The sequence below is a fragment of the Misgurnus anguillicaudatus genome, chromosome 17 (genome assembly GCF_027580225.2).
Source record: "Misgurnus anguillicaudatus chromosome 17, ASM2758022v2, whole genome shotgun sequence".
Lineage (NCBI taxonomy): Eukaryota > Metazoa > Chordata > Actinopteri > Cypriniformes > Cobitidae > Misgurnus > Misgurnus anguillicaudatus.
In genome coordinates, this window is record NC_073353.2 from 12523036 (window position 1) to 12548161 (window position 25126).

A 25126-nucleotide genomic window follows, 5' to 3' on the forward strand; every position below is an offset into this window, starting at 1 on the left:
AAAGTCAAGGCTATTTTTATAATAGCTATGACTAGCACTTGTAACCATAGTGACAGTGACCAAAGTAAATATCAATAGTGGCTTTCATTGCAATAAGAAGTTGATCCTGTCTGTAAAGAGGTTTACTGTTTTTGACATAATGTAAAGTACATTCTGTGAAAACATAACCTTTGTATAATTAATGCCTGAAATCAAACGTTGATGCTCCTAGTCTTATATCACAATATGTAGCCAATCAAAGTGCAAGTTTATTAATCTGAAACATCTTTGAATGCTCTTTTTAAGTGGTCACACCCAGACCACGTGGCTCAGATCTCAATCGTCGTGAGTTACTTGAATCCCACACGTTGGTCACACAACACAAGTTTACTTTAGTAGCCTACTACAGATTAGGCATGTTGATTGGTTTAGCCGTGACCTTTCACCCCTGCTGATACGCTTCTGCTTTGGTCACAATGGTCGGAGCAAGTCATCAATCACAAGCGGGTGCCCGTTGAATTCTCAGCATCACATTATAGCGGTGCGAGTGTTTTTCTGCGATTCAGTAATGCGTTAAGGAGAAGGGTAAGCGGTACACAACACGCCTAACACGCCCACCTGCCGTAGCTCCACTTGACATTGACAAACCTCTCCGATTGTATGCTGATAAACGTTTAGGAAAATGGTGGCTTGTATGCGCACATGGTGTTTACACGCTCGGATACACCTACTTTACAAGCAAACTAAAACGCAGCACTCGCATTCACTGACCTGAAGTGCTGCAAATGCAAGTTATAATATAATAAACAATAATAAGAAATGTCCATTAATATCCATGACTTTTGCGTAATTGGTGACATACGCGGCATCGGCACAGATCAATAGCGTTTCTGTTAGCAAGTCCTAACAGTGATCTCATCCCAGCCTTCACTTTACACCTGGTATATTTAGATCAGAACCACTTAGACTTCAAAACAGTCCTCGAGCTCAGTTAACACACACATATCTCTGCATTCTTGCATGCTTTGCACTCACTCACCCTTTATTCCTCGTGCAACCTTCACTCTTCTACATTCATGTTGCCAAGAAAGAAAAAAATGCAACAGAGTTCCAACAAACAAGTAAACATGAAGATCAGACACCGGAGCGAGCTGTGAAGAAAATGTCCTACCGGAATCTCATCCACTGGAGAAGGGAGAAGGTGAACAGAGGCGGAAAACGGCAAGGTATACGGAGATGGAGAAAAACGTGTCTGCCCGTGTACGCCTCCGCTCTGCTCCACCAAATCAATTTCACACTCTCTCACCTCCCAGTCGTTGTGATGTCATTCATTCATCAGCTTCCCGTTGCCATGGTAACGCTGGCCAGCGTGCTCCTCATTTAGCCATTCCTTGACACTGTTTTCTTGCACGGGAGTGTAACCCTTCTCATATCAGCCAGCGTGTCCCACCCTTCCACTCCGTAAGGTGTAGTACACGCCTCCTCCCCCACCAATTCACACTTAGCATGTGGGTCGTGTTCACATTCAAAAGCAATCAGTGAAACACAACAGAAGGAATGATTTACCCAAAAAATGAGCTCACCTGTTTAAAGAAGTTCACGCGAATTAATTTACGATTTGAATAGTAACCACAGCTGTCAATCAAGATTTTCACTGAATTTAGTTATCATAACCTGCGTAGCTACCATACATATGTTTAACCCTCAAAGTTTAGTTCGTTTGGCGTGTGATCGCTCTGTACTTTACACCGGTGGGGTACCCCTAAGCAGAGATGGTCTCTAAGATTAAGTTTAGTTTGGCGGTGCAATGTTTTGAGTGCTTACCGGGTGCCAGGGCACTAATCTGAAAGCTTGACGTCAATTATGAGACTGCTTTTCCACCCCAAGAGAGACTTCAAAGCATATTAGGAGCCATCAAATTGCTCTTGTTTTACTTTATTGTCATGCAAATCGGTATGCGCAGTGCCACATGAAATCAAATACACGTAAAAACCACACATTTATAATAACAATGAACACCATTGTGCTCACTATGATAAGAGAGCATGCATATCTTCCAGTTTTCTTCAAAACAATCACATTATAATGAGGTAAGCATCTGGATGGGGGAAAATTGCACTTGGTTACAGTTTTGTACAGTTAATTACAATGTGAGTATGCCCTGACGAACCCTTTGCAAGTTTTGACAGCACCTGGTCATCATCCATATTCCTACCTAGTCTCACGAAACTATGTACCTATAGTCATGTAATTTTTTATGTTATTTTCATGATATTGTAACAAATTTTTTCGTGATCGTATCACGAATTTCTGTTATCATTGTCACGTATTGGTTACTCAAGTGTTTTGTCCTATTTTTAATCCATTTTCGCTTCGGTTTTGGGTTTTCAGATTTGTTGTTTGCGTTAGGATGTAATTTTAATTATTGGATTATAAAAAAAATTCTGATTTATTTTTTATATTTTCTGATTTTTAAACCATTGTCGCCTGGCGTTAGGGTTAGAGCAGTCCAAGGTTATTATAGTTTTGCTTTTTTAAATTAGTTTTTATTTTAGTATCGTTTTCAATTTTGCTTTAAATTTAAGTTTAGTTTTAGTTAGTTTCATGAATGGTTTTTTTAGTTTTAGTTTAGTTTTTATTTTGCAAACACATTTCTATTTAGTTTTTATTTTATTTAGTTTCAGTTATAGTTTTAGTAATTATAGTTTAGCAGCTAACAGCAGCTAGACTGTCTGACATATTTATTAGTTAACTGAGGTTGCTGTCAGCCTCAGCTAACCATAAAGCGCCATCTACAAGTAAAGACTCCTTAAAGAGTAACTAAACCCTAAACCAACTTTTTTTAGTTAATGATCTGTAAGAATGATGCTTTATTAGTGCTGTTTGTTGATTTTAGTAATTTTTTTTACATTTGGATATAAAGTGTTTCAATACTACAATATATGGTGTAAAAACGTCTGAGTGCTGCCCTCTTCAGGTTGAACGGTGGCTACTGCAGGTGAATTTTCCTATTGGATGTTGGGTCCAAAAAATAACTTGTGACGTAAGCAGGTTCAAGCTCACCACGCCCTTGTTACGATCTCGCCACACACTTGGTACAAGCCTAGTTCGTCCCCTTTATCTCCGTTGGGATCTGCCCACTTTTCTTGCATTTTTCAAATATTGCCAGTGGGTGGAGTCAGGCTCTGACCAGGGGTTTAGTTACACTTTAAAAGTTTGTAAACATTGCAACGTCTCCGGGTGGGCGGGGATTAGTTAGAGGCAAAAAGAGGCGCGGACGCAATGCTGACAAGCTTAAGCCAGGACGTTTTAGGGATTTATTAAACATACATGCAGAAGAAGGTTCGGAACTGTCCAAATATGTAAAGTTACTGACTCTGCGTGACAGCTATTTTTGTAAATTTACTCTGTAACAGTTAGTTCTTGTATCTTGTTCCCATTGGAAACATTTTAACCAGGTTTTGGATATTTCCTAACGTACATATGAAGTATTTTCGGCTGGTTTGTGGAATTTTGTCAAGGCTTATTGTCTAATGTAACCTATCGCTGGGCTAACTATGATTAGCAATGGGGTTTATTTTAAGAGATCATTCAAAGGATGGCACACACATCTATCGCTGCATGTTTGTTTAACATTTAAGCTAGCTAGTGCACTGACGGTTGACTTATCATCACATATAAAACAGAAACTTTCTGATTTGTACTAGATAAGACCAACACACCAATACATATGCATAGATTATTTTACCTGATATGAAGTACTGCAAACACGAGCATTATTGCGATCGTCTCCGTCCATTCAACCACAATTGTCTTCTTTATTTCTGTGAAGGAATGTCTGTGCCGGGATCCGGTAAAACTTTAGTTTTGAACGAAAAGTGCGGTTACTTCTGTTTTGGCATCCAAAAACACAAGACGACGACATTTTAAAGTCAAAACCTCAAACTTTTAGTGCGCCTGCTATGAGTGTTTTGCCTCCAGCTAGAGAGGTGACGTCACAGTGACGTAGGCGATTAAGGGGTATATTATAAAGCCTGTTCAGATTTTCCGCCACGGGATGAGAGCTTATTAATTATGAAAACGAATAGGCCTACTTATTTTTGATAATTATTATTTTATTTCAGTTAGTTTTTCAATAACTGTTGCTCGTTTCGTTTAGTTTTAGTTTTTCATTTATTATGAATTTTTAATTTTATTTCAGTTAACGAAAATGTTTTTTAGCTGATAGTTTTAGTCTTAGTTTCAGTTTTCGTTTACGAAAATAACCTCAGTCTCAGACGTCACGCCCACAGACTGTTGGCTAAACAGTACACTTTTCTGGAAACCCTGTGAGAATGTTGAAGTCATTTCCATGAGACGCGAGTGTCGCGATTAGTTTCGGTCCCTGGAAAACAAAGCTCTGACATTCCATTGAGGAAGAGAATCAGTCGTGTTCACGTGGATAATAATGACCAGTTATCATGATCAGCTAAACATTGCACTGTAAAAAATCCAACTTTAAAAATGTTCATTCAACAAAGATTTCTTTGTTGAAGGGCGTCAATTGATTATTTTGTGTTCACTGAATGAAAAGAGCATAATCATTCAGCTAACAAATATTATTTTGTTGACTGGACTTGTATAAGTTTGTATAAGTTTTTGTCCAATTCGTTCACCCAACTTGCCAAACTGAGTAATCTGAACAAGCAATTAAAAAAAATGGTCGGAATGGTTCCCAGCATGCATTGCTACATGTTCACTTCTTTGGTTAATATTTACTAAAAAAGATGACTGTTTTAATGTTTGCTGGATTTATTTATGTTGTTATGTTGTAAATGTTAGTTATATGTTGTATTTAGAGTAATTTTTAAAGAATTATGTTTGTTCATTGTTACCATGATTGAGAAGTGTGTGTTCAGTGTAGAGGGCAGCACAATGAGTTAGTGCGCATCTTTGTTGCCTCACAGCAAAAACGTCTCTGGTTTAAGTCAGACAAAGACTTTGTTTATGAGACCTTTCTGTGTACAGTCCAAAACATGTAGATTAGTTAAATTTGTATGTACTAAATTACTCTTTACCCAATTTAGTCACTAGTTGAATAAACATAGAAATTTGCTTATTATCTAATCAGTTTAAGTTGGTTCAACTTTTTGGTGTAAGTTGACATTACTCAGTAAATTGAGTTAGGTGAACTATATCATCCAAGAGTTGAGTAAACTCAAAAAACCTGTGCAGCAAGTTGCCTTGAAAATTTAAGTTAAGTATTTTTTACAGTGTGGATTCTCAAAAATATGCTAAGATATGCGGCATAGACTCTCTAAAAGACGTCCAAGAGTTTTGCTTGAGGCAGTTGGTAGAGTCAAAAAGTTTGGTTCTCCTGAATTGCTTGTATGTGTTAAAAAGTGGAGAGATATGCTTCAAACAGACGTTTAGCGCAAGCGTCTCATTGGTGTGGCTGTTGATGAAGTGCACAATGTTGTTTTATGGTGAGTAATGTTGTTTATTTAGATGCTATTCGATTGCAAGCCGGCTCGTTATTGTGGGGAGTCCGAAACGTGATGCTAGACGAAACAAACTGTGATTGGTTGTTTGACATGTCGGTCAAACAGCTTGTGGGTGGGCTTTGTCCAGAAAAAGCAATGAAAAACACCAGACCTTCAGTATTGAAGGTCTGGCTACGCGAGACTAGGGTTAGAGTTGGGTTTGGGTAAGGATGTAATTTTATGTAAATCTAACCCTAAACCGAAGCGACAATCGTAAGAAAAAAGGACAAAACAGTTGAGTAACCAAGATGTGACAATGACACATAAAAAAATTGTGATACGTTCACGAAAAACGCAGATATTTGTGACAGTTTCACGAAAAAGAACAGTTTCACGAAAAAGAACAAAAAAATTACGTTACTATAGGTACCAGCATTTCGCGTGACTGGGCTGCATATTCACATAAATGAAAACTACTTATTTGTGTTGTTAAAAAAATATACAAGGTTGAAATGACATGATGGTTAAATAAACAAACTGAAATTTTCATTTTCGGGTGAACTGTCCCTTTAAGGAGTATAACCCCTCAGGCACAGCAATAGAAATAGCGACTAATAAAGACCCTCGACAATCACCATGCAGAGTCGACTCTCATTATCTCATACATCAAACACACACGCACACAAATGAACTGCTTTATTGGCACACTATGACTGTGACCCCATGCCACCTTGTTGATTAGGCCAGTTTTTACTGTCAAACACAAATACACCAACACACCCCGCTGTAACCAAGTCTGGGTGCTCGAGTTAAGCTCCCCCAATTTCATTCGATGGTCTCCAGTAATGAATAGTTAATGGGACTGCCCCCCTTCATTATAGTGCACTCTATTCGTCTCTAGTCTGACCTTGGGGGTCCACATCTTCATACAGACCCTGTACCTCTTCATATTAATCATGGAGACGTTCAAGTCTGTAAAAGATAAGAGAACCACCTTCCAGGCTCCTTATTACTGTCTGGAAGAGTACAGTCTCTATCACTTTTAATGCTACTTATATTACCAGTCTGAATAATTACAACTAAATAACTTCTAAATTGATTCTGTAAGAACACATTCAGGATGAGCTAACCATGCATTAGGTTTATATAACGATGTGTGAATGGAAATGACCTTGAACATAATAGCTGTTCTATTCCTTTTCTAAATCGACCCACTTGCAAATAATGAAGGTCATTTCACGTGACTGGCATTGAAGTCTGTAGAGCGAAGTGGCAGCAATGTTTGACCATGTTTGCCACTGACCTTTCATTCCCGCACAATTTGCAGGATGTATACAATATCTGTTTGCAACAGATACAACACATACTGTATGTGACCTTGTCCGAGTAAAGCCTCAAAATCTAATTATAAGATTAGGAGCATCAAAGTTTGAGTTTAATCATTGATTTCACATGGATTTCAATGTTTGACAGGACCTTACTCAGTCAATATATCAAGGTTATATTTTCACAGATTTGTTTAATTATGTAGGATGTCTTAATGTAGAATGTAGTTTTAAAATTGATCTCAGCTATACAATCTTGGTTTGAAGATCCATACTTTTAAAGTATTTCAACAGTTATCTTGTTTGTATTTTCCTGATGTTTATTTAACCAAACATGGCCATGTAATACGTCCAATCAGCGTGAAGAGGTCTCTAATAATAGCAGTCCCTCACCTCTGTCCAATGACAGTTTTGCAGCATCCCTCCTCCACCCCATTGCCCCACTCTTACTGTGCGTTCACACCGCCACTGGCAAGAGCGTAAGTCATTTATTTTCAATGACAGCCGACGGCGAGCTCAAGCGAGGACTGTGTATTGGACAGTGTGAGCATCAAGGAGAGTTTAAATTAGCTCAACTTTATGGTAATGAACTATGACGCGGTTCTGCGGCATCCAATCGGAGGCGGAAAACAATAGAAGTCCTCCGCTTGAGAGGATTCCAGAGAATGCATTTGAGCGTGAGAGCGTCCACTATTCTTTTTGTATAGCATCGTTGGCAGGGCAGCCAAAGTGTTTTTTGACAGTCTCGCCAGCGGCGGTGTGAACGTACAGTAAGCTGGTATCTATCCCAGTTAAAGAGGGGGAGTACTCTGGTTTCGGGCTAATATGCGTGTTCGGAGCGCTCCCCTTTGACGGCACGCCAAATAAGCTTTCTTATCATTTTTGATTACATATTAATCAGTGTTGTTTTCGTCAACGATGACGATACCGAAATGATTTCGTTGACGCACCTTTTTTTAAGATGATAACCCGACGATGACTAGCTAAAAATGGCTCTAAGGTGACGAAAACATGACGAGACGCTTTTGTTTTTTCGTTGACAAGACGAGACGGAACGAAAATGATTATAAATCTAACGTTCATAGTGCATGTCATTTCTGCCTATTTTGCATGAAATCTGTCTGTTTTTAGCTAAAAAGTACACTGTAAAAAAAATCCATAGAAATTGCAGCTGGATTGTTTTTTACTGGCAACATTTTGTTCAAAGTTAAATGAACATTAAACATTTACAAGTCTTTGTCTTTACAGAGTAAAACTAAAAAACCGTCATCAAGCAAAACATTCTGGGAAACAAAATCTGATTTAAAAAACAGAAAAAGGTTATTTAACATTTATTTAACTTTGAACAAACTCTTGCCAGTAAATAACATAAATTTAAATCTACGGTAAATTACCGGCAACCCAGCTGCAATAACATTGTATTTTCTATGGATTTTTTTTACAATGTATCAGCAATGCTGGCGCTTCCTATCCTTGTTTTGGGTATGCCCACCACCCGGCTGCCGCCATGCCGTGCACACGCACCAGACTTCACACGACATCAACAACACACCTGCGGCAAGTTTGAAGGACCGTGGCGGTGACGCCAATAAACAAAAACAACGAGATGATTTCAGTATAATTTATCAGAAAGAAAAATGGAATGCATATTGGGAGACGACGGTAAATGTGGCCACAACTAGGTGGGAAGAATACCACCAACCTCAAGCGGCACCTGAACTATTTTGTTATGACATGCGCAGAAGGCACACCAACTAAAACAACGGCAAGCTCTCAGGGACAACCTTAATACACATTTTAATAGTATTAAATACACCACACTTTTTAACCTAAATTAATTTGTTAAGAACTACTTTTTTACTAAAATTGACTTAAACTTGACTAAAACCTTTTTGCGTTTTCATCGACTAAAACTTGACTAAAACTATCAAGTTTATAAGTGACTAAAATGTAACTAAATCTAAAACGCATTTCGTCCAAAAGACTAAGACTAAAAATAAAAGGGCTGCCAAAAACAACACTGATGTTAATGCAAATTCATGTTAATGCGAACTCATGAATTTCTATTTCTCCCAGGTAATTTTACAAGAAACAGAATAAGGTTGATATACCTAAATAAAATAAATAAGAACTTCATCAAGTTTCCTGAGCTATGAAAGAGTAACTGCTGAATAATAAAATTTTCAAACATTTTGCACTTTATACAAAAGCCATATTCGGACAGGAGAAAGTAATGCTTCTTAGATGTCCTCTGTGTTTTTAATCTCCTCTGATTCGAGCATGTCTGTGTTTTTCTCTCATGGCCTTCATAAAAATTCCAGAGCAATTTACCTACTGCTTTTCCCCCGAACTCAGAGGTCCTCTGTATTTTGGCCAACGTGATCTATCGTAAGGTCTTACTAATGCGTGTATATTGTACTTCCTGAATCCTATTAATTCAGACATTCCATGTTTATTCCATTCAGTGAAAAGTTTTTTTAAAAGCAAACCAAATATCGTACAGTTAAAGGATAGTTCACCCAAAAATAAAAATTCTGTCATCATTTACTTTCCCCTTTTTTATTTTGATGAACACACACAAAAAATATATTTTAATAAATGATGGTTAAATGAAATAAAGCACAAATCTGATTGTAACCCTTGACATTTATAGTAGGAAAAAACAAATACAATGGAATTCAATGGGTATCGTCAACTATTCTTACCATCATTTATTAAAACGCACAAATCAGACCCTCCCACTCCTAGAATAGCCTGAGAATTTTAGTCCCGTCCGAATTGGTACATAAAATCACAGACGTGGTAGGGGAAACGTTAAAATTAAAACGAAGTGGATGTTTGTCTGCACTTTCTGCTTTTTTATTTCTTGGTAACCTTATAAAAGCACCCTCTTTCAAGCTATTTGCAATACTTCATGTGGAAGTTATAGTGGCACGTGCCACTTGCATTGACCTGTAAGCTGAAGCCCTTATCCGAGTCATGTTAAAGGTCACTTAGATCGAAAGACAGTAATGATGGATCAAATCTGTAGCTCTGTTGTTTTTAGTTCATGTCTGTTACAGTATATTAGTATATTAGTATACTCTCATTGAAAGAATTTTGCCAGACATACTAAAATTGAGATAGACTTTTACTTCTGCAAAAATGGACTAAACATTTAATGACTCATCCTGTACCCACAAGAGTATCTAAAATTTTTTCCAATTAAATGCCTTCTAGAGTCACACTGTACCCTTCGTGTACCAGCTGCTACTGACCAGCAATGACAAGTAGTAAATCATAGGTGTAAACCATAGACCCTAAAAAAAGATGGACTTAGTGTCGGTGACGTCACCCATAGGTTTCTGAAGATCGTTTTAAAGAAAATAGCAGACGGTGCCTGCCTTCGCCATCTTGGCCTTGCATCACTCACGGATATCCGAAAATGAGTAAAGAGGTGGGAAGTGGGTGAAGCTGAGGTGGATGGTTGCTGAAACCATGCCTGCTTAGCTTGATGGTATTGAAAGCAGTGTCTGTTTATCCGTCACTCAAGTGGCCACGCCCTTAATTATGCAGAACTTTATAATTTAAATGGATAAGTTACACAAAAATTCACCCCGCTTACTGTTGTCATGAAGGGCAAAATTAGCTATATAGACCAAAACAATTTTTTGTACCAGGCTGTAAACATATTATTTTCTACTGTAAAGTTGGACATTTTAACATGGGGTCTATGGGAATTGACTCCCTTTTGGAGTCAGCCTCTAGTGGCCAGTCGATGAATTGCAGTTTAAATCACTTCCATATTGGATTCATCAGAGAGATAGAAAGATTGCCCCACGGTGTAAACCAGAAAACTATTGGCTATTTACAAATAAAAGCCCTGAGCTCTGCCCTGGGACAAAGAAGGAAATTGTGACCTCATCTGTCCAGCAAAGAGAGGTCTGCTGCATTAGAGTTGTAGAAGTGAGTGATGTCTTACTGTATGATCAACAATTACGGTTTGCTTTATTACACCAGCAGACAGGAAATCAATCAGATATCTTTGTTCTGTCACCAAAGCTGAATATAGTACCGGCAAAGACAGAGCATGACAAATGGGGCATTTGGGGACAGAAGAAAATATTTAAAATAGAGAAAAAAGTCTCTACTAGGTATTTTCATGTCTTTCAGAGATTTCATAGATCTCTTCCTTCCTTCAGTCCTAATCTCCCTCTCTCTCCTTCTCTCTCCCTTCTTTAATCTATTTATCCATCATTTCCTTCTTTTAATGTACCATTGTCTTTCCGTATATAATCAATAGTGGTCTTCCTTCAGGCTGTTTCTGGGACTTATAAATCGGTCAAGATAATGAGGCGGTTACCTGGACAGGGTTTAGATTAATCCAGGACTGGGCCTCAGTTATTTTAGGACATTTAAGTAGCTTTTACAAACAAACCTTACAATAAACAATGCGGGTGTGCATCTTGAGACAAAACAATGGTTAAGTTAGAGTAGTGTGGAAAAAGTGTTGGCCCTCCTCTAGATTTCTTTTTTGTATATTTATTACACTTTAATGTTTCAGATCACCAAACAAATGTAAATATTAATCAAGTGAATACAACATGCGCTTTTTAAATAAATGTTTTTATTATTAAGGGAAAATATTCATGTGTGTATATCCATGTGTGTCATCTTAGCCATTGGATCCAAGCCATTACTTAACAAATAACAAGTACAGTAATATTACTGTCAGCAAAATAATAAACAAGCCTGTAATTACGCTCAGTAAGGATCCCCTCATGACTTCTCCACGTAAACTGTGAAACTGTAATACTACATGACAGTTTTGAAAGCATGTGTAAGAAGATCCCACAGCATAGGCAATCCTAAAGAGTACAGCCAATACCTCGCATACAGTAAATAAGCAAAGCTCATTTCTCTATCAGTCCTCCTTAAGTTTACCAGTACAGCTCATCTGAAATACATGAATACAGCTGCTTCTCTCAGAGTAGTACATAAATGAATAGTTATATATATTCAATCGGTTGGCTAAATCAGATTCAGTGTTCCCATATTAAGATAATGTCTTCCCAAAGTACGGTTTATGAAATGGACGACCATAATGTTTACCTCAGTGGGAATGAAAGTGTTTTATATGAAAGCTGCACTGCTTGGGGGGAAATGGTGCGACAAAAAATATAAGAGAGCAAAAGTAGGTCATACTACAGTATACACATCTCTAACTCACAGCCTTCCTCAAAAAAGACATCAAATAACAACGGATTGTAGGCGAGCAGGCGCCGAAGATCAGAGATGTAAATGATTTATGAATTAATGCCGATCTGTAGCTTTGAGCCTCACATACTCCACACAAAACAAGACCGGAGAGAATCATGTCTCCTATGTGGATTGGAAGGGGGAACGGTTCTCAACGGCTCTTGTACTTGTTGGGTTGAACAAACCCATTGTGCAGTAGCACAGTGTCCATTTATTATTATATTAATTGTACTTTTCCTCATGGATTTAATGAAAAGCAAGGATTTGCCCAAAGCATGCATCGTACGCAAACTTCTAAAGTCTCAGTAGACATCAATGGTTGATAAATATTTCTACATCTACACAGGTTTTTAAGAGGGTGGTAAAGACCACAATAATGACTGCACTGCACTGCCTGCAGGTATCCGGTGTTGATGGTGTCACTTTGAAATGCCAGCTTGTCAACCCATAAGAAAAAAACGACATCAAAATGATCAGATATCTTAAGTATATTGACTATTTCTCATAGACATCAGTGAGATTAAATAGACAGCAAATGGAAACTTTTGCTCAAGTCTCCTGTCCTGAGTCTCAGATATTTCTCCTGAGATAAAGACTCTGAAGTTTTTTACACATCTTGTATGTCACGGTTAATCCGTGTCATGTCTTGTCTCTGTTCCGATTGTTATCACCTGGACATTCATTGATTAATTACCTGCTTCATCACACCTGTTTGTCATTGATACCCTGTCTGTTCCTGTGTTCATGTTCCTGAGTTTCTGTATTCACCTTGTCAGCCCTCGTGTTTTTATTATTAAATGTTATTTATTTGGAACCTTGCGTTTGCGTCCTGTCTCTCCTACCCTGTCGTGACAGAATGATCCAGCCACATTGGACGCAGCAGGTTCACGGAGGGCGGCTCCCCCAGGAGTTTCGTCGAGGGGGAGTAGTGACATCGGGGTTCGTTCCCCATCAGCCCCGATGTCTCTTGGGGACCACCGTGAGCGATCGCTCGCTCCTGCGGGAGGAGGATCGGCCCAGGCGGTTCCCCAACGGTTGAGTCGTCGTCGACGGTCCCTCGGAGGACCACCATCCTGCTCGCAGGGGGATCCGGAACGGACCACGCCCGATCATTTCCCCGGGGTGGCTACCGAGGGTCTCCGGTTCCGCGAGGGGATGGGAGATGATATCCGGGGGCATCTGATCGTCGACGATTCCCAGGAGGGGGGTAATTCGTCTGCCTCGGTTCTCGGAACGATCGCTCCGGTTCTCCTGGCGCAGTCCGGCCAATCGTCCTGTTGGTCTCATCCCAGCGGCTGCCGGCTTCGCCAGGGTCCCCAAGCCCTCCACCCCTCCCTTGGACTCTCGCTCCCAGACTTTGTTTTTGTTGTGTTTTATGTGAGTGTCTGGTAGCCACTCGTAGAGGGGAGGGTAATGTCACGGTTAATCCGTGTCATGTCTTGTCTCTGTTCCGATTGTTATCACCTGGACATTCATTGATTAATTACCTGCTTCATCACACCTGTTTGTCATTGATACCCTGTCTGTTCCTGTGTTCATGTTCCTGAGTTTCTGTATTCACCTTGTCAGCCCTCGTGTTTTTATTATTAAATGTTATTTATTTGGAACCTTGCGTTTGCGTCCTGTCTCTCCTACCCTGTCGTGACATTGTATTGTCCCTTTTATTTATTTAAACACAAAATCAACACAAAATGACACATGATGTGTTAAAATGACACGTAATGTGTTAAATAGCATAACACAAAAAATGTGTAAAAAATGAACAAATCCTTTCATGGAGTGAATGTTTGATTCTGACTGGCTAGTCGACATTTGCGAGTTTGTTATTCCGCTCAAAACTAAAAACACGGTAACCCATATGCTGCAAATCTGTAGCATTAAAATTTTAATAACATATGACATTATATTTACAAATGATTAAACAAAATAGTGTGTTTTGTGTATAGTAACATTTGAATGTCTTAAAACTGAAAATAAATGGTTTTCCTTATGGAAGGTCTGCATTCATTAAAAATTAGCTACAAAATACACTTACCTAAAGGATTATTAGAAACACCTGTTCAATTTCTCATTAATGCAATTTAGTGCTGCAACGACGCGCCAATGTCATCGATTACGTCGACTACGAAAATACGTCGACATGCGTAGATGCGTCGACGCGTCACACTGTTTACATTCATCTCGCGTAATGGCGGCTTCTGCTCCTGGCAGTGTTTTCCATACATTGATTTTTTGTGTGCGCCACAAAATCAACCATGGCCGGCCGCAACATTTACATTTTTATTTTCATTTAAAACGGCTTCATTTATTGTTGTGAGCGCTCGGTGGTGCCTCTCTTGTGCATGCGCTCTCTCTCTCTCTCTGTGTGAAGCCCCTAGACAGTGCCTCTCATACATGACACTAAGTGAAAGAATTAAAAGTTGGCTGTGTTTTCCATGCGGATAATCAACCAATCACATGGCAGTTGCTTCAATCCATTTAGGGGTGTGGTCCTGGTCAAGACAATCTCCTGAACTCCGAACTGAATGTTAGAATGGGAAAGAAAGGCGATTTAAGCAATTTTGAGGGTGGCATGGTTGTTGGTGCCAGATGGGCCGGTCTGCTCAGTTACTTGGATTTTCACGCACAACCATTTCTAGGGTTTACAAAGAATGGTTTGAAAAGGGAAAAACATCCAGTATGCGGCAGTCCTGTGGGCAAAAATGCCTTGTTGATGCTAGAGGTCAGAGGAGAATGAGCCGACTGATTCAAGCTGATAGAAGAGCAACTTTGACTGAAATAACTACCCGTTACAACCGAGGTATGCAGCAAAGCATTTGTGAAGCCACAACACGCACAACCTTGAGGCGGATGGGCTACAAACAGCAGAAGACCACACTTGTTACCACTAATCTCCACTACAAATAGGAAAAAGAGGCTACAATTTGCACAAGTTCACCAAAATTGGACAGTTGAAGACTGGAAAAATGTTGCCTGGTCTGATGAGTCTCGATTTCTGTTGAGACATTCAGATGGTAGAGTCAGAATTTTGTGTAAACAGAATTGGAAACAATGGATCCATCATGCCTTGTTACCACTGGTGGTGGTGGTGTAATGGTGTGGGAGATGTTTTCTTGGCACTTTTTAGGCCCCTTAGTGCCAATTGGGCATCGTTTAAATGCCACTGCCTACCTGAGCGTTGTTTCTGACCATGTCCATCCCTTTATGACCACCATGTACCCATCCTCTGATAGCTACTTCCAGCAGGATAATGCACCCTGTCACAAAGCTCAAATTATTTCAAATTGGTTTCTTGAACATGACAATGAGTTCACTGTACTAAAATGGCCCCCACAGTCACCAGATCTCAACCCAATAGAGCATCTTTGGCATGTGGTGGAACGGGAGCTTCGTGCCCTGGATGTGCATCGCACAAATCTCCATCAACTGCAAGATGCTATCCTATCAATATGGGCCACCATTTCTAAGGTATAAGCACTTGTTGTATTATTGCCTCCCTATGACACATCCCTTGATTATTTCCTTTTCTTTGTTAGCCGCTTAACCAAATTTCAATGACCTACTTTTTCACGTTCTTGCAAAGAATGGTTTATCAAAACTAAGTTACTGGGTTGTTGTTGTTTTGAAGCACTGGGAATCCAATTATAGCACTTTTGGAAAAAGTCAGATTTTTATAATATGTCCCCTATAAGTCGATCCAACTTTCACTTTTTACTGTGTAGTAAACGATTAATAATGACTTACCACAACAAACCTGAGCCTTTAAAAGTACACAGGACTAAAAGCGTCAGTTTTGTACCTTGCTTTGTGTCCCCAACACTGTAGTGAGATTAACCCCAAATAAATGTACAGTATTAGATTGTCCTTTAATATGTGATCATTAGTCAAAAACTAATTATGATTTATATTCTGTGCATAAGTAATAAAGCAAGTCAACAACAAATAAAATCATCCAGCTCATCTCATTCATTAAAAACAGACATTATGCAGCAAATGCTGTTTTCTGCTTTAGTAACCTGCCAACGCGCCACCACATCGCCTATCAAAAACTCATTTCTGTCATTACTGATATATGACCGGGGGGAGCATTGGCTTCCTGTCAGCGTTTTAATGAAAAGATAAAACCTGTAGGGCAAACTCTGTAGGTAAGTACTGAACACAAACATTTCAGCATCTCTCACAGCATGCTGGGTTTTCACAAACTGTAAAGACCACAGACATACATAGATTATGCACTGGTTGCTAAATTGTAGGGAGCTGTGGTTTATCTGGATAAAACACACAATAATGCTTGTTGTTTTTGTAAAATGATTGATTTTTGTCAGCTGTGACCTGACCTGGAGCCTAAACTAATTAATACAAAACTATTTCCACTAAAGAAATGTTTATGCATGTAATGTAAATATATTATGAATAAAAAATAAGCCAAATCAATGTGTGACAAGCGTAGCACAATTTGTTAATGTATTCAATGAATAACTTTCCATGTCAAAATATCATAATTATTAGTAAATGAAAATGAAACGTTTTTGTACTCCATATAGATCATAAATCTATAATACAGCTGAGAAATGTACACGTTGTTGTGCTTTTTTTATCCACTTCATTGTGTTTTTAGGACACACTCCACTATTTGATGAGCGCAGCAACCCCCTTTACACAAATAGGTGCGTTTGACTTCACAGAGCGCCACAAGAACCGACAGGTGGAAGACATCCAAGTACAGCAAGAGAATTTCAAAAGCAGACTCCTTGTGTGATTTTTTTAAATCACTCTTGCGGTACTTTGATGAAACCAAACACATCCAAATAAAATAAAATACAAAATTTTAAAGCTTGGCTTTTTTCCAGTAGTTGTTATTAAAAGGCTGTGACAGCTGTCAATCAAACGTTAATCCAATGTCTAGGTTTGTACCCTTTTGACCCAACGCTGTGATAAAAATAACCCAGCATTTTTAGAGTGTATGGATGGACCAGAAAGAAATCCATCTTATATAAATTTTCCAATTTCTAGCAAGATGAGACACGATTGGTTCTTCCAGTGACTTTATGCAAATGAGCAATGGAAATGCATTCTTATCAACACACTCTTCCCAGACTTCCAAGCAGTCTGAACCACATTTTTCGTTCTCTTCTTCTCTGTCTGACGTACGATGAAGCTTTGTGTTTTGATTTGTTACATTGACATGTTTCCTCGCAAGCGGCTGCATTGATCTCTGACCCTGCTGTTAGATGACAGGATTGATTCTTTGTGGGATGGTGCTGAGAAAGATGCAGTGAGCTCTCTGTTATTGTTAAAGATCTGAAACTTCATCATACTATGACAGACTTTCCTCAAGCGTATTAATGCATTTTATATCATCGCTTCCCAGAGCGTTCACTGACCAATGAGATGAAATGTCAGCGGCCACTACAGAGGACTTCATTTTACATCATAAAGATAAGGACTCAAGCTGCAGTACATCTGAGAAAAACAGTCAGACTGAGAGGTCAATCTTGGACAAATTCACTATATATGCATTTCTATTTTCTAATCTCTAAAATAAAATGACAGGAGCTGACAAACTATGTTTCAAATGAAACATTTTTTAGGAGGAGAAAATGTATGGTTAAAATCCAGTCTTATGTCGTATAATCAAATGGTGAGATTATTAGCATCAAAGTTTGATTTCACTCATTGATTTAACTTTGATTTCAATCTTTGACATGACCTTACTCAATAAATATTAAAGATATCAAGGTTATATTTTCACAAAATGTTCTTTACATTATGATTTTATGTACAAAAAGTTGCTTTACTGTTATTGTAAACTTTATTTAAACAATATAATCTAATGCTGGGATATTTTCAACCCAGCGATGGGTCAAAACAGGATGAACCCATCCCACTGGGTTGTACAGTAATTTAATCGACTGTATTGCTGGGTTGTTTCAATCCAAAACGCTGTGTTCTTTTAGTCCTCAGCCAATCAAAACTGACTATTCTTATTTTTTTATAAAATATCGCAGTGTTCATTTTAAACAATTTATTCATGTGGGTCATATTTTAAAAAATATTCATGTGCTCTCATAAACTTCAATCAACATCAGAATCTGTACTTCTGCCCTCTTGTGGTGATCCTACTCTGATGATGTAAGATAGTCGTCTTGGGCGGAGTATCCATTAACCCCGCCCCTCCAACTGTCAAAGGACATTCACATTATAAGCGACTTTGTCGCTGTGTGTCGCTCGTCTCTTTTCAAAGAGGCGTTTCTAAATCTGGTTGTCATAAAAAAATGAGTACCATCCTCTCCAGTAACTGACGAGAAACGGATGACGTGAACTCCACTGCTTCGTTGGTAGTGGCTCCTGAAAGGTCGCTCATAATTAGCAAAAAATTAAACCTTTCTCAACTTTGTTGCGTAACTGGATAGGGCGTCCCATCCAGTCGGCAACAGTCACTGTCGCTTGTGTTGCCGGAAGTCGCCAATCTTCCATTGAACTCAATGAGATCACGTCGCTCTGCTACTGCTAGTCGCTGCTAGTCTGAATGCAGCTTTAGGGCGCAGTCACACCAAAAGCGTTTATGGCAGTTGCAGGCGCCTTTTTTGAATGATATTCTATGGGCAGGGCGCGTTTGCGCGCTGTTTATGCGCGCCGAGTGCCTTGCGGTTTTCTGCCGCCTGCCGCGCACGCGTTTTTGAAGGAGAGCTGAGAGCGGAGGAGCGCCTGACGTCATTCGCGTCTTCCATTGTCCAATCGAATGAGGGGAGAGGCGGGCCTTACGTTGTGGCGAGGGAAGTTTACAGTTGCTTTGAAGAACCGGACTCCACTCGCTCACTCTCTCCTGCGTGTTTGTGCTCCTCTTATCCTCAAACAAGGTCAGAGTAAGCGCCCTCTTTTTAAAGTTTCTGCTAATATGACAGTTAACAGCAAAAGAGCGCTCACGCTTCAATATGTGACCAGTCACGGAAAGTAGGGACACAAGTCGGATCTGGGGCATTTTGAGTTATTCATAGATTCTGAAAGTGCAGATTCTAAGCTTTCCAACGATGTGTAACACATGGAAATCTGATAAGATTTGGAGAAGTTGTGGCCATTTGAATGTAACACATTCAAGAAAGAGAATGCTGAGAAATTTGAGAAAGAAAAAAAGTTAACACTTTCCCTTTTCCCTGGCTGGAGAGACAATAGGGCTCATTTACATCTCATTTAGCTAAGCCATACCCCCTGTAAAGCCGTTTTGAGATACAGAGGTTCTACCATCATATGTAGTATTTTATTACAGAAGTCCGAATGACAAAATGCAAAGATAAACAGGACTTTTAACGTTACCTTTGCGGGGATCACAAGTCGAATCCAGTCTGTTTCAGATGTGTGAATCATCCAATGATTTTTGTCCACAAATGCGTATAATCCGTGAAATATAGATATATATTCTATTTCGCATGAACTTCTGGTAATACAATATAATATACAATCTGAGGACTATTTACATCGTAACATGTAAGGGTATATCAGATTACACTCCGGTATTTACGTTCCGTTAAACACATGAACCCGCCTTCAAAGTTTGTATTTAAAATAGATAATCCAAAAACAACACCGTCGAAAACGTGAAGTCCTTAAGAGATGTTACCAATCGCTCGCTCGTTCCTCCATCAACCAATGACTTCATGGAAAATATTGATAGACAAAACATGTAGCCAATTATATAAAGACTACAACGATCTCTGTGTAACTTCTGTGTGTTTGGACAAATAACAGTCAGCCACATCACTGACTTTATGGGGCGCCGCAGTCGGATGACGTCAGAGTACCGCGAGAGCGAGTCGAAATTAAACTACTCCGTAAGATTTCTTAAAGAGCTCTCGCGGTGCTTTGGCGTCGTCCGGCTGCGGCGCCCCGTGGAGTCAGTGACGCGGCTGACGTATATGCGGTTGACTGTTATTTGTTCCGCCCCAGCTTCTTTTATATTTCTTTTGTTTTGTGCGCCCGAGCTTCATTTACAGTCTGGGGAGACGCACGCTATAAGTTTGAAAAAAAATAAAAATAAAACTCAGCAAACATGTCTTAAGGGACAGAGCAGCCACGTCACTACAGTCACGTGACTTCACGCTCGAGCCGGAAGAGAAAACAATGCTGAATAAAATCGTAATTCTTGCTATTTTTGGACCAAACTGTATTTTCGATGCATCAACACAATTTTACTGACCCACTGATGTCACATGGACTACTTTGATAATGTTTTTATTACCTTTCTGGACATGGAAACCGTACATAGATTTTCAATGGAGGAGACAGAAAGCTCTCGGACTAAATCTAATGTTAAAACATCTTAAACTGTGTTCCGAAGATGAACGGAGGTCTTCTGAGTTTAGAACGACATAATGGTAAGTCATTAATGACATTATTTTCAGTTTTGGGCGAACTATCCTTATTCAGTAGTCACGCTGTTCCCTTTGGGGGCGGAGGTGAAAACACAAGCTTATACAGTATGTAAATATACACACAGACAATGACGCCCCCCGCTGCACGCTAGAATCTCTGGAAAACAAGCCTATTTTAACCGCAAAATGTACGCTTTTAAATATACATAAACTGCTATCTCAAACATGGAGAGGCTTCTTCGTGATCTCAACTAACAGATTCTGCAATAAAACGAAAATCACAAATTTTGAAAAAAAAAACTTTGTTTCTCATTTTCTCGAAACTTGTGCTGCCGACTTGTGTCCCTGGTTTCCGTGACGGGTCACATATTTGATTGACAAGACAGCTGACTCGGTGGTTGCTTAGCAATATGAAAAGCCGCGCTGCACTGCTCTTTTTTAAAAAAGGCAGTGCGTCGCGCCTTGCGTTTGCAAGCGTTTAAAGCGCTTTTGGTGTGACTGAGCCCTTAGTCTGCTGAAAGTTCCATTTCTGAATGAAATGCCTACTTTTCTATATCCAATTAATTCACAAGGGAAAACACAAGCCATGCCCACTAATATTTCGTTTCACTCGGATATATATCACAATTCCAAACTTCCTGTTCATGGGAACTTTAAAAGCGAGTATACAGATATAACCAAGATCAGTTAATAATGACATTATTTTCCTGTTTGGGTGATCTGTCCCTTTAAAAAAAACTATAGAAACTACCATAGAAATTCTAATGTATTAAATACAAATTCTAATGGTCTCCATTATGAACCATCACCTGTTTACCCTTTAAACCATTACAAAATGTCTTTATGTAGACCGTTCTTATAGTCTCATTACTCTATGATTTAATGGTGTTGGATCCCATCCACCAGATAACATTCCACCAATCCAACACATTACCAGCACAGACTGGTAATATAATTCCCATTATAACCATTACATCTATATGAATTACTTGATGGTTTCTATTGTTTTTTAAGAAGGGTTCTGTTTTTTTGGGGGGCAGGAATCACTTTAATTTTTTATTTTTCAGCATCATCTATCATATTACCTAACAGAAGGACAAAAGAGAAAGAGAAAAAGAAAGACAGTTACACTGAAAAAAATGATTCATTGAATTTTATCAATTTTTTTAAGATAAGTGGTTGCAATCAATTTATTTAAGCTACATTTAAACAAAAGTTTTATATTTTACTTTACGTTACTAATCTTTTTTGTTTAAATGTAGCTTAAATAAATTGATTGCAACCACTTACCTTAAAAAAATTGATTAAATGCAATGAATCATTTTTTTCAGTGTAGACTTGAGAATATGATTTGTGTGCAAGTGATCTATCTTCTCACTAACCATCTGTACATTCAGTAAATCTTCATATCTCTGCATGTATGTTGGGCATGAGTGCTTCTGTCCAGTCAAGCAGCACAGAGCTGGCCAAAGGATAACAAGCAATGAACTTGTAAAGAAGACAGACGTCTCACAAACCCCTTCTGATCCTCTTTAATCCAGCCAGTTATCCATTAATTTTCTCTCTCGACCCCGTCTGTTTCATACATGCACATCTTTGTTCTTCTCTTTCACCCACATGACTTTGAGAGGTGGCATGTGCCCTTTATCCTTTTGGTTTCATGTCTCATTCCATATTCCATCTACACAGCATCTCTGTCCTCGTTGTCTCTTTCTTTGGATTTTTCTATTTCTGTCAACTCTCTCTCTCTCTCTCTCTCTCTCTCTCTCTCGCTCTCTCGCTCTTTCTCTCTCTCGCTCTCTCTCTCTCGCTCTCTCTCTCTCTCTCTCTCTCCATTTCCTAAACTTAAAAGAGGCACTGCTGGGATATTGAGTAACTTGTTATGCTGAATGGACAAAAATGATTTAATAGTGAAATAAGGAACCCTGAGATACCTCAAAGGCTGTCCCGTCATTACTGTGGACATTTAATGAAGTTCTCAATTATATTGTACTTACTGTATAGGTGAAGTGTGTAATGTCTTTGATAGTAAAACAGTTTTCCCTGTCCCACCATGATGTTCAGAAACAATCAAAAAAGTATCATCTGATATTTCAAAAGATGGTGAGTTATTCCTATAAAAATTGACTTTGTCGTTTGGAATGTCCACAAATGAACATAGAAGCGTTAATTATTATGTTATTGTTTTAACATAATCTATGTGTTTAAAATATAAATAAAAGTCCAGTGAATGTATGTGGGGTAGGGACTGTCTGCTCCATAGACAGTTTGTGTATGAGATCATTGATGCAGGATACGTCTGCCAATCTGCTCCATGCACCTGCCCACATTCCATTCCAAAGCCCGAAGAGCATGCCAGCTGTTCCCAAATCCCAAACACACACACACACACACACACACACACACACACACACACACACACACACATACACACACACACACACACACACACACACACACACACACACACACTGCTCTGTTGGCACTCATAACATTTCACACATCTTCTTACAAATGATCACTAAAACCACTAAAACAATCAAACAAACAACTACATGAGGCTATCCAGTATAGTGGCATCAAATCCTTAAAAGATACTCAAAATTTAGTTTGAGGCACTTAGGGTACCATGTGTTATTATTAGTTTTGAGCGGTTGTTATCTGGGATTATACCACGAGTCTGTTGAATGCTGCATTCTGATTGGCTGAGAAATGTTCTATGGGTGTTGATTATTTTTCGGTAAACCGCACACCTAATTTTTCAAATGTCTTAAAAATAGGCACCAGAGCAATGTTTGTGGTAACCGTGGTATAAGCGGAATAATTGACTCCGGTCCTTTGAATTATTTGAAAATAATGCACACCTGCGGTGTAATTACCACCTTGGTGTGCATTATTTTAAATGTCGCGGCTGGCCAATCAGAATCAAGCATTCCAGTGAGCAGTGTAATAAATCGACATGTTTCCACTTATATTTTTATATGTTTTGTTTTTTTGCACAGCTAGTCACAGACAACAATTTAAGCGTGTTATTGTTATTATTAAACTCACAAATCTTTAAGCAGCATGTTGAAGAAAAACAAACTGCGTTTTGTCAATTTTTTTTTCAGGCAGATAAATTTATCCAATTCTTGTAACTGATTCTTGACCAAAATAAGCTGTAATGGCAGTTTAAACCTAAGTTGGTCCTAGTTGTCTTTCATAAATTAGGGCTAAATGACTCACTTTACAAATGTCCACTCTTGACACTAACATGACCCTCCGGGTGCATGTCCTGACCGGCCCAGACATACAGTAGATTTTGACACTGTTACCCAGCCAGCACTATTTATAGCCTGGAATGAGAAACAGTTAGCAATGCCACCTTTTGCTTGCCAGTAACAGGTGAACAAGTTGACATCTCAGTTCTGTAAGGAAACTGAAATTAACAGCAAAGCTTACTTGCAATTATTTTTTTCATTACGGATTATTTCTTAGAAAGAAAGCTTTTCCCATTTATCTGGACTGAATGAGTGTGAAATGTTTTTGTTTGTTTGTTATATATTTGGCTTCTTACAGCTTTATATACAGTAGAAAGTTTTAGTGTAGAAAGACAGGATACAGAATAAAATGAGATGAAAGAGGGGGAACAGGACCCAGAGCCAGGACTTGGGTCACCCGAAAACACTTGTAACATGTTGACGCACAGTTCAATATGTCTCATGATGATTTGTCATAACTTTTTTTGTCACAAAAGACACCAAGAATCAATGAGATTCCAAATTTTTTTTATATATATTTGGGTGAACTATTAATTTTTAAGTTCCCGTTTTCCATGTGTTTTCGAAGCTATGATTGCACTGTAAAAATACTTTGCTGCCTTAAAGTTTTTTGTTGAATCAACTTAGATTTACAAGTTATTTCAACTTACTATAATTTATCTTGACTGGAGATGAGTTGTTATAACTACAGGTAAGTTGTTTTAACTTATAAAATTTAGTTAAAAAGTCAACTTCATTTTGTAACAACTCATCTCTTGTCAAGATAAATAATAGTAAGTTGACATGACTTCTAAATAAATCTGTAAATCTGAGTTGATTTAACAAAAAAAAAATGTAGGCAGCAAAGTATTTTTTACAGCATGTGTTTACGGTGCGCAATATAACATGTTTATGTTTCCTGTGTAAATTTTTCACACAATTTACTTATCTCTATAGCGCTGTTTTCACTGTCCTCAAAACGTGCTGATATCTTCCTTGTTCTATGAAGTACCTTCTCCAGAAATACGTAACGAGTTCTGATTGTGTCGTTTGTTTAGTGTGTTGTGATTCCATGCAGCAGTACGTTGTCCTGAAACGTCACGAGATTGAGGAAGCTGTCCTCAGCAAAAGCAAAACAAAGAAGATTTGACTCGTGGAGAAAAAAAACAGCGTCTCGATGGCATAGCAACAATAACACTCTACTATTGCAGGTGTTATTTATGAACTAACAGCAACATACACACTAAAGTTTGAAAAATATGATCACAAAAAACAACACTGTTAAAGGCACAATCTCTGTAAGCCAATGTTGACATTTGAAATCATCTAAACAAACACGCCCCTACCCTAATAGATTCTGGACCTTTTTTTGATAGACCCGCCCCACACATACGCAACCCAGGCAACAATGTCAGGTAGACATGCCCCTTACTGCTGATTGGCTGCTGATTGGCTACAAGTGTGTTTTGGTACTCGGCCCGACTACCTTTCCCAAAGCGTTTCTCAAAAATCAT

At 38.7% G+C, this 25126-nt stretch overlaps 1 protein-coding gene across 4 annotated transcripts in view; it reads right to left on the bottom strand.

Annotated features, from left to right (window-relative positions):
• The window catches only part of myo16 (myosin XVI), a 269807-nt gene that overhangs the window by 238941 nt on the left and 5740 nt on the right, over positions 1 to 25126 (bottom strand). The window contains exon 1 of one of the 4 annotated variants that reach the window (XM_055214651.2): positions 1286 to 1419. The exons of 1 other annotated variant lie outside the window; for it this stretch is intronic. In XM_055214651.2, the coding sequence (XP_055070626.2) occupies positions 1286 to 1307 (22 nt within the window). In that variant the 5' untranslated portion in view covers positions 1308 to 1419. 2 more of the 4 variants (XM_055214654.2, XM_055214653.2) reach the window with 2 other exon arrangements.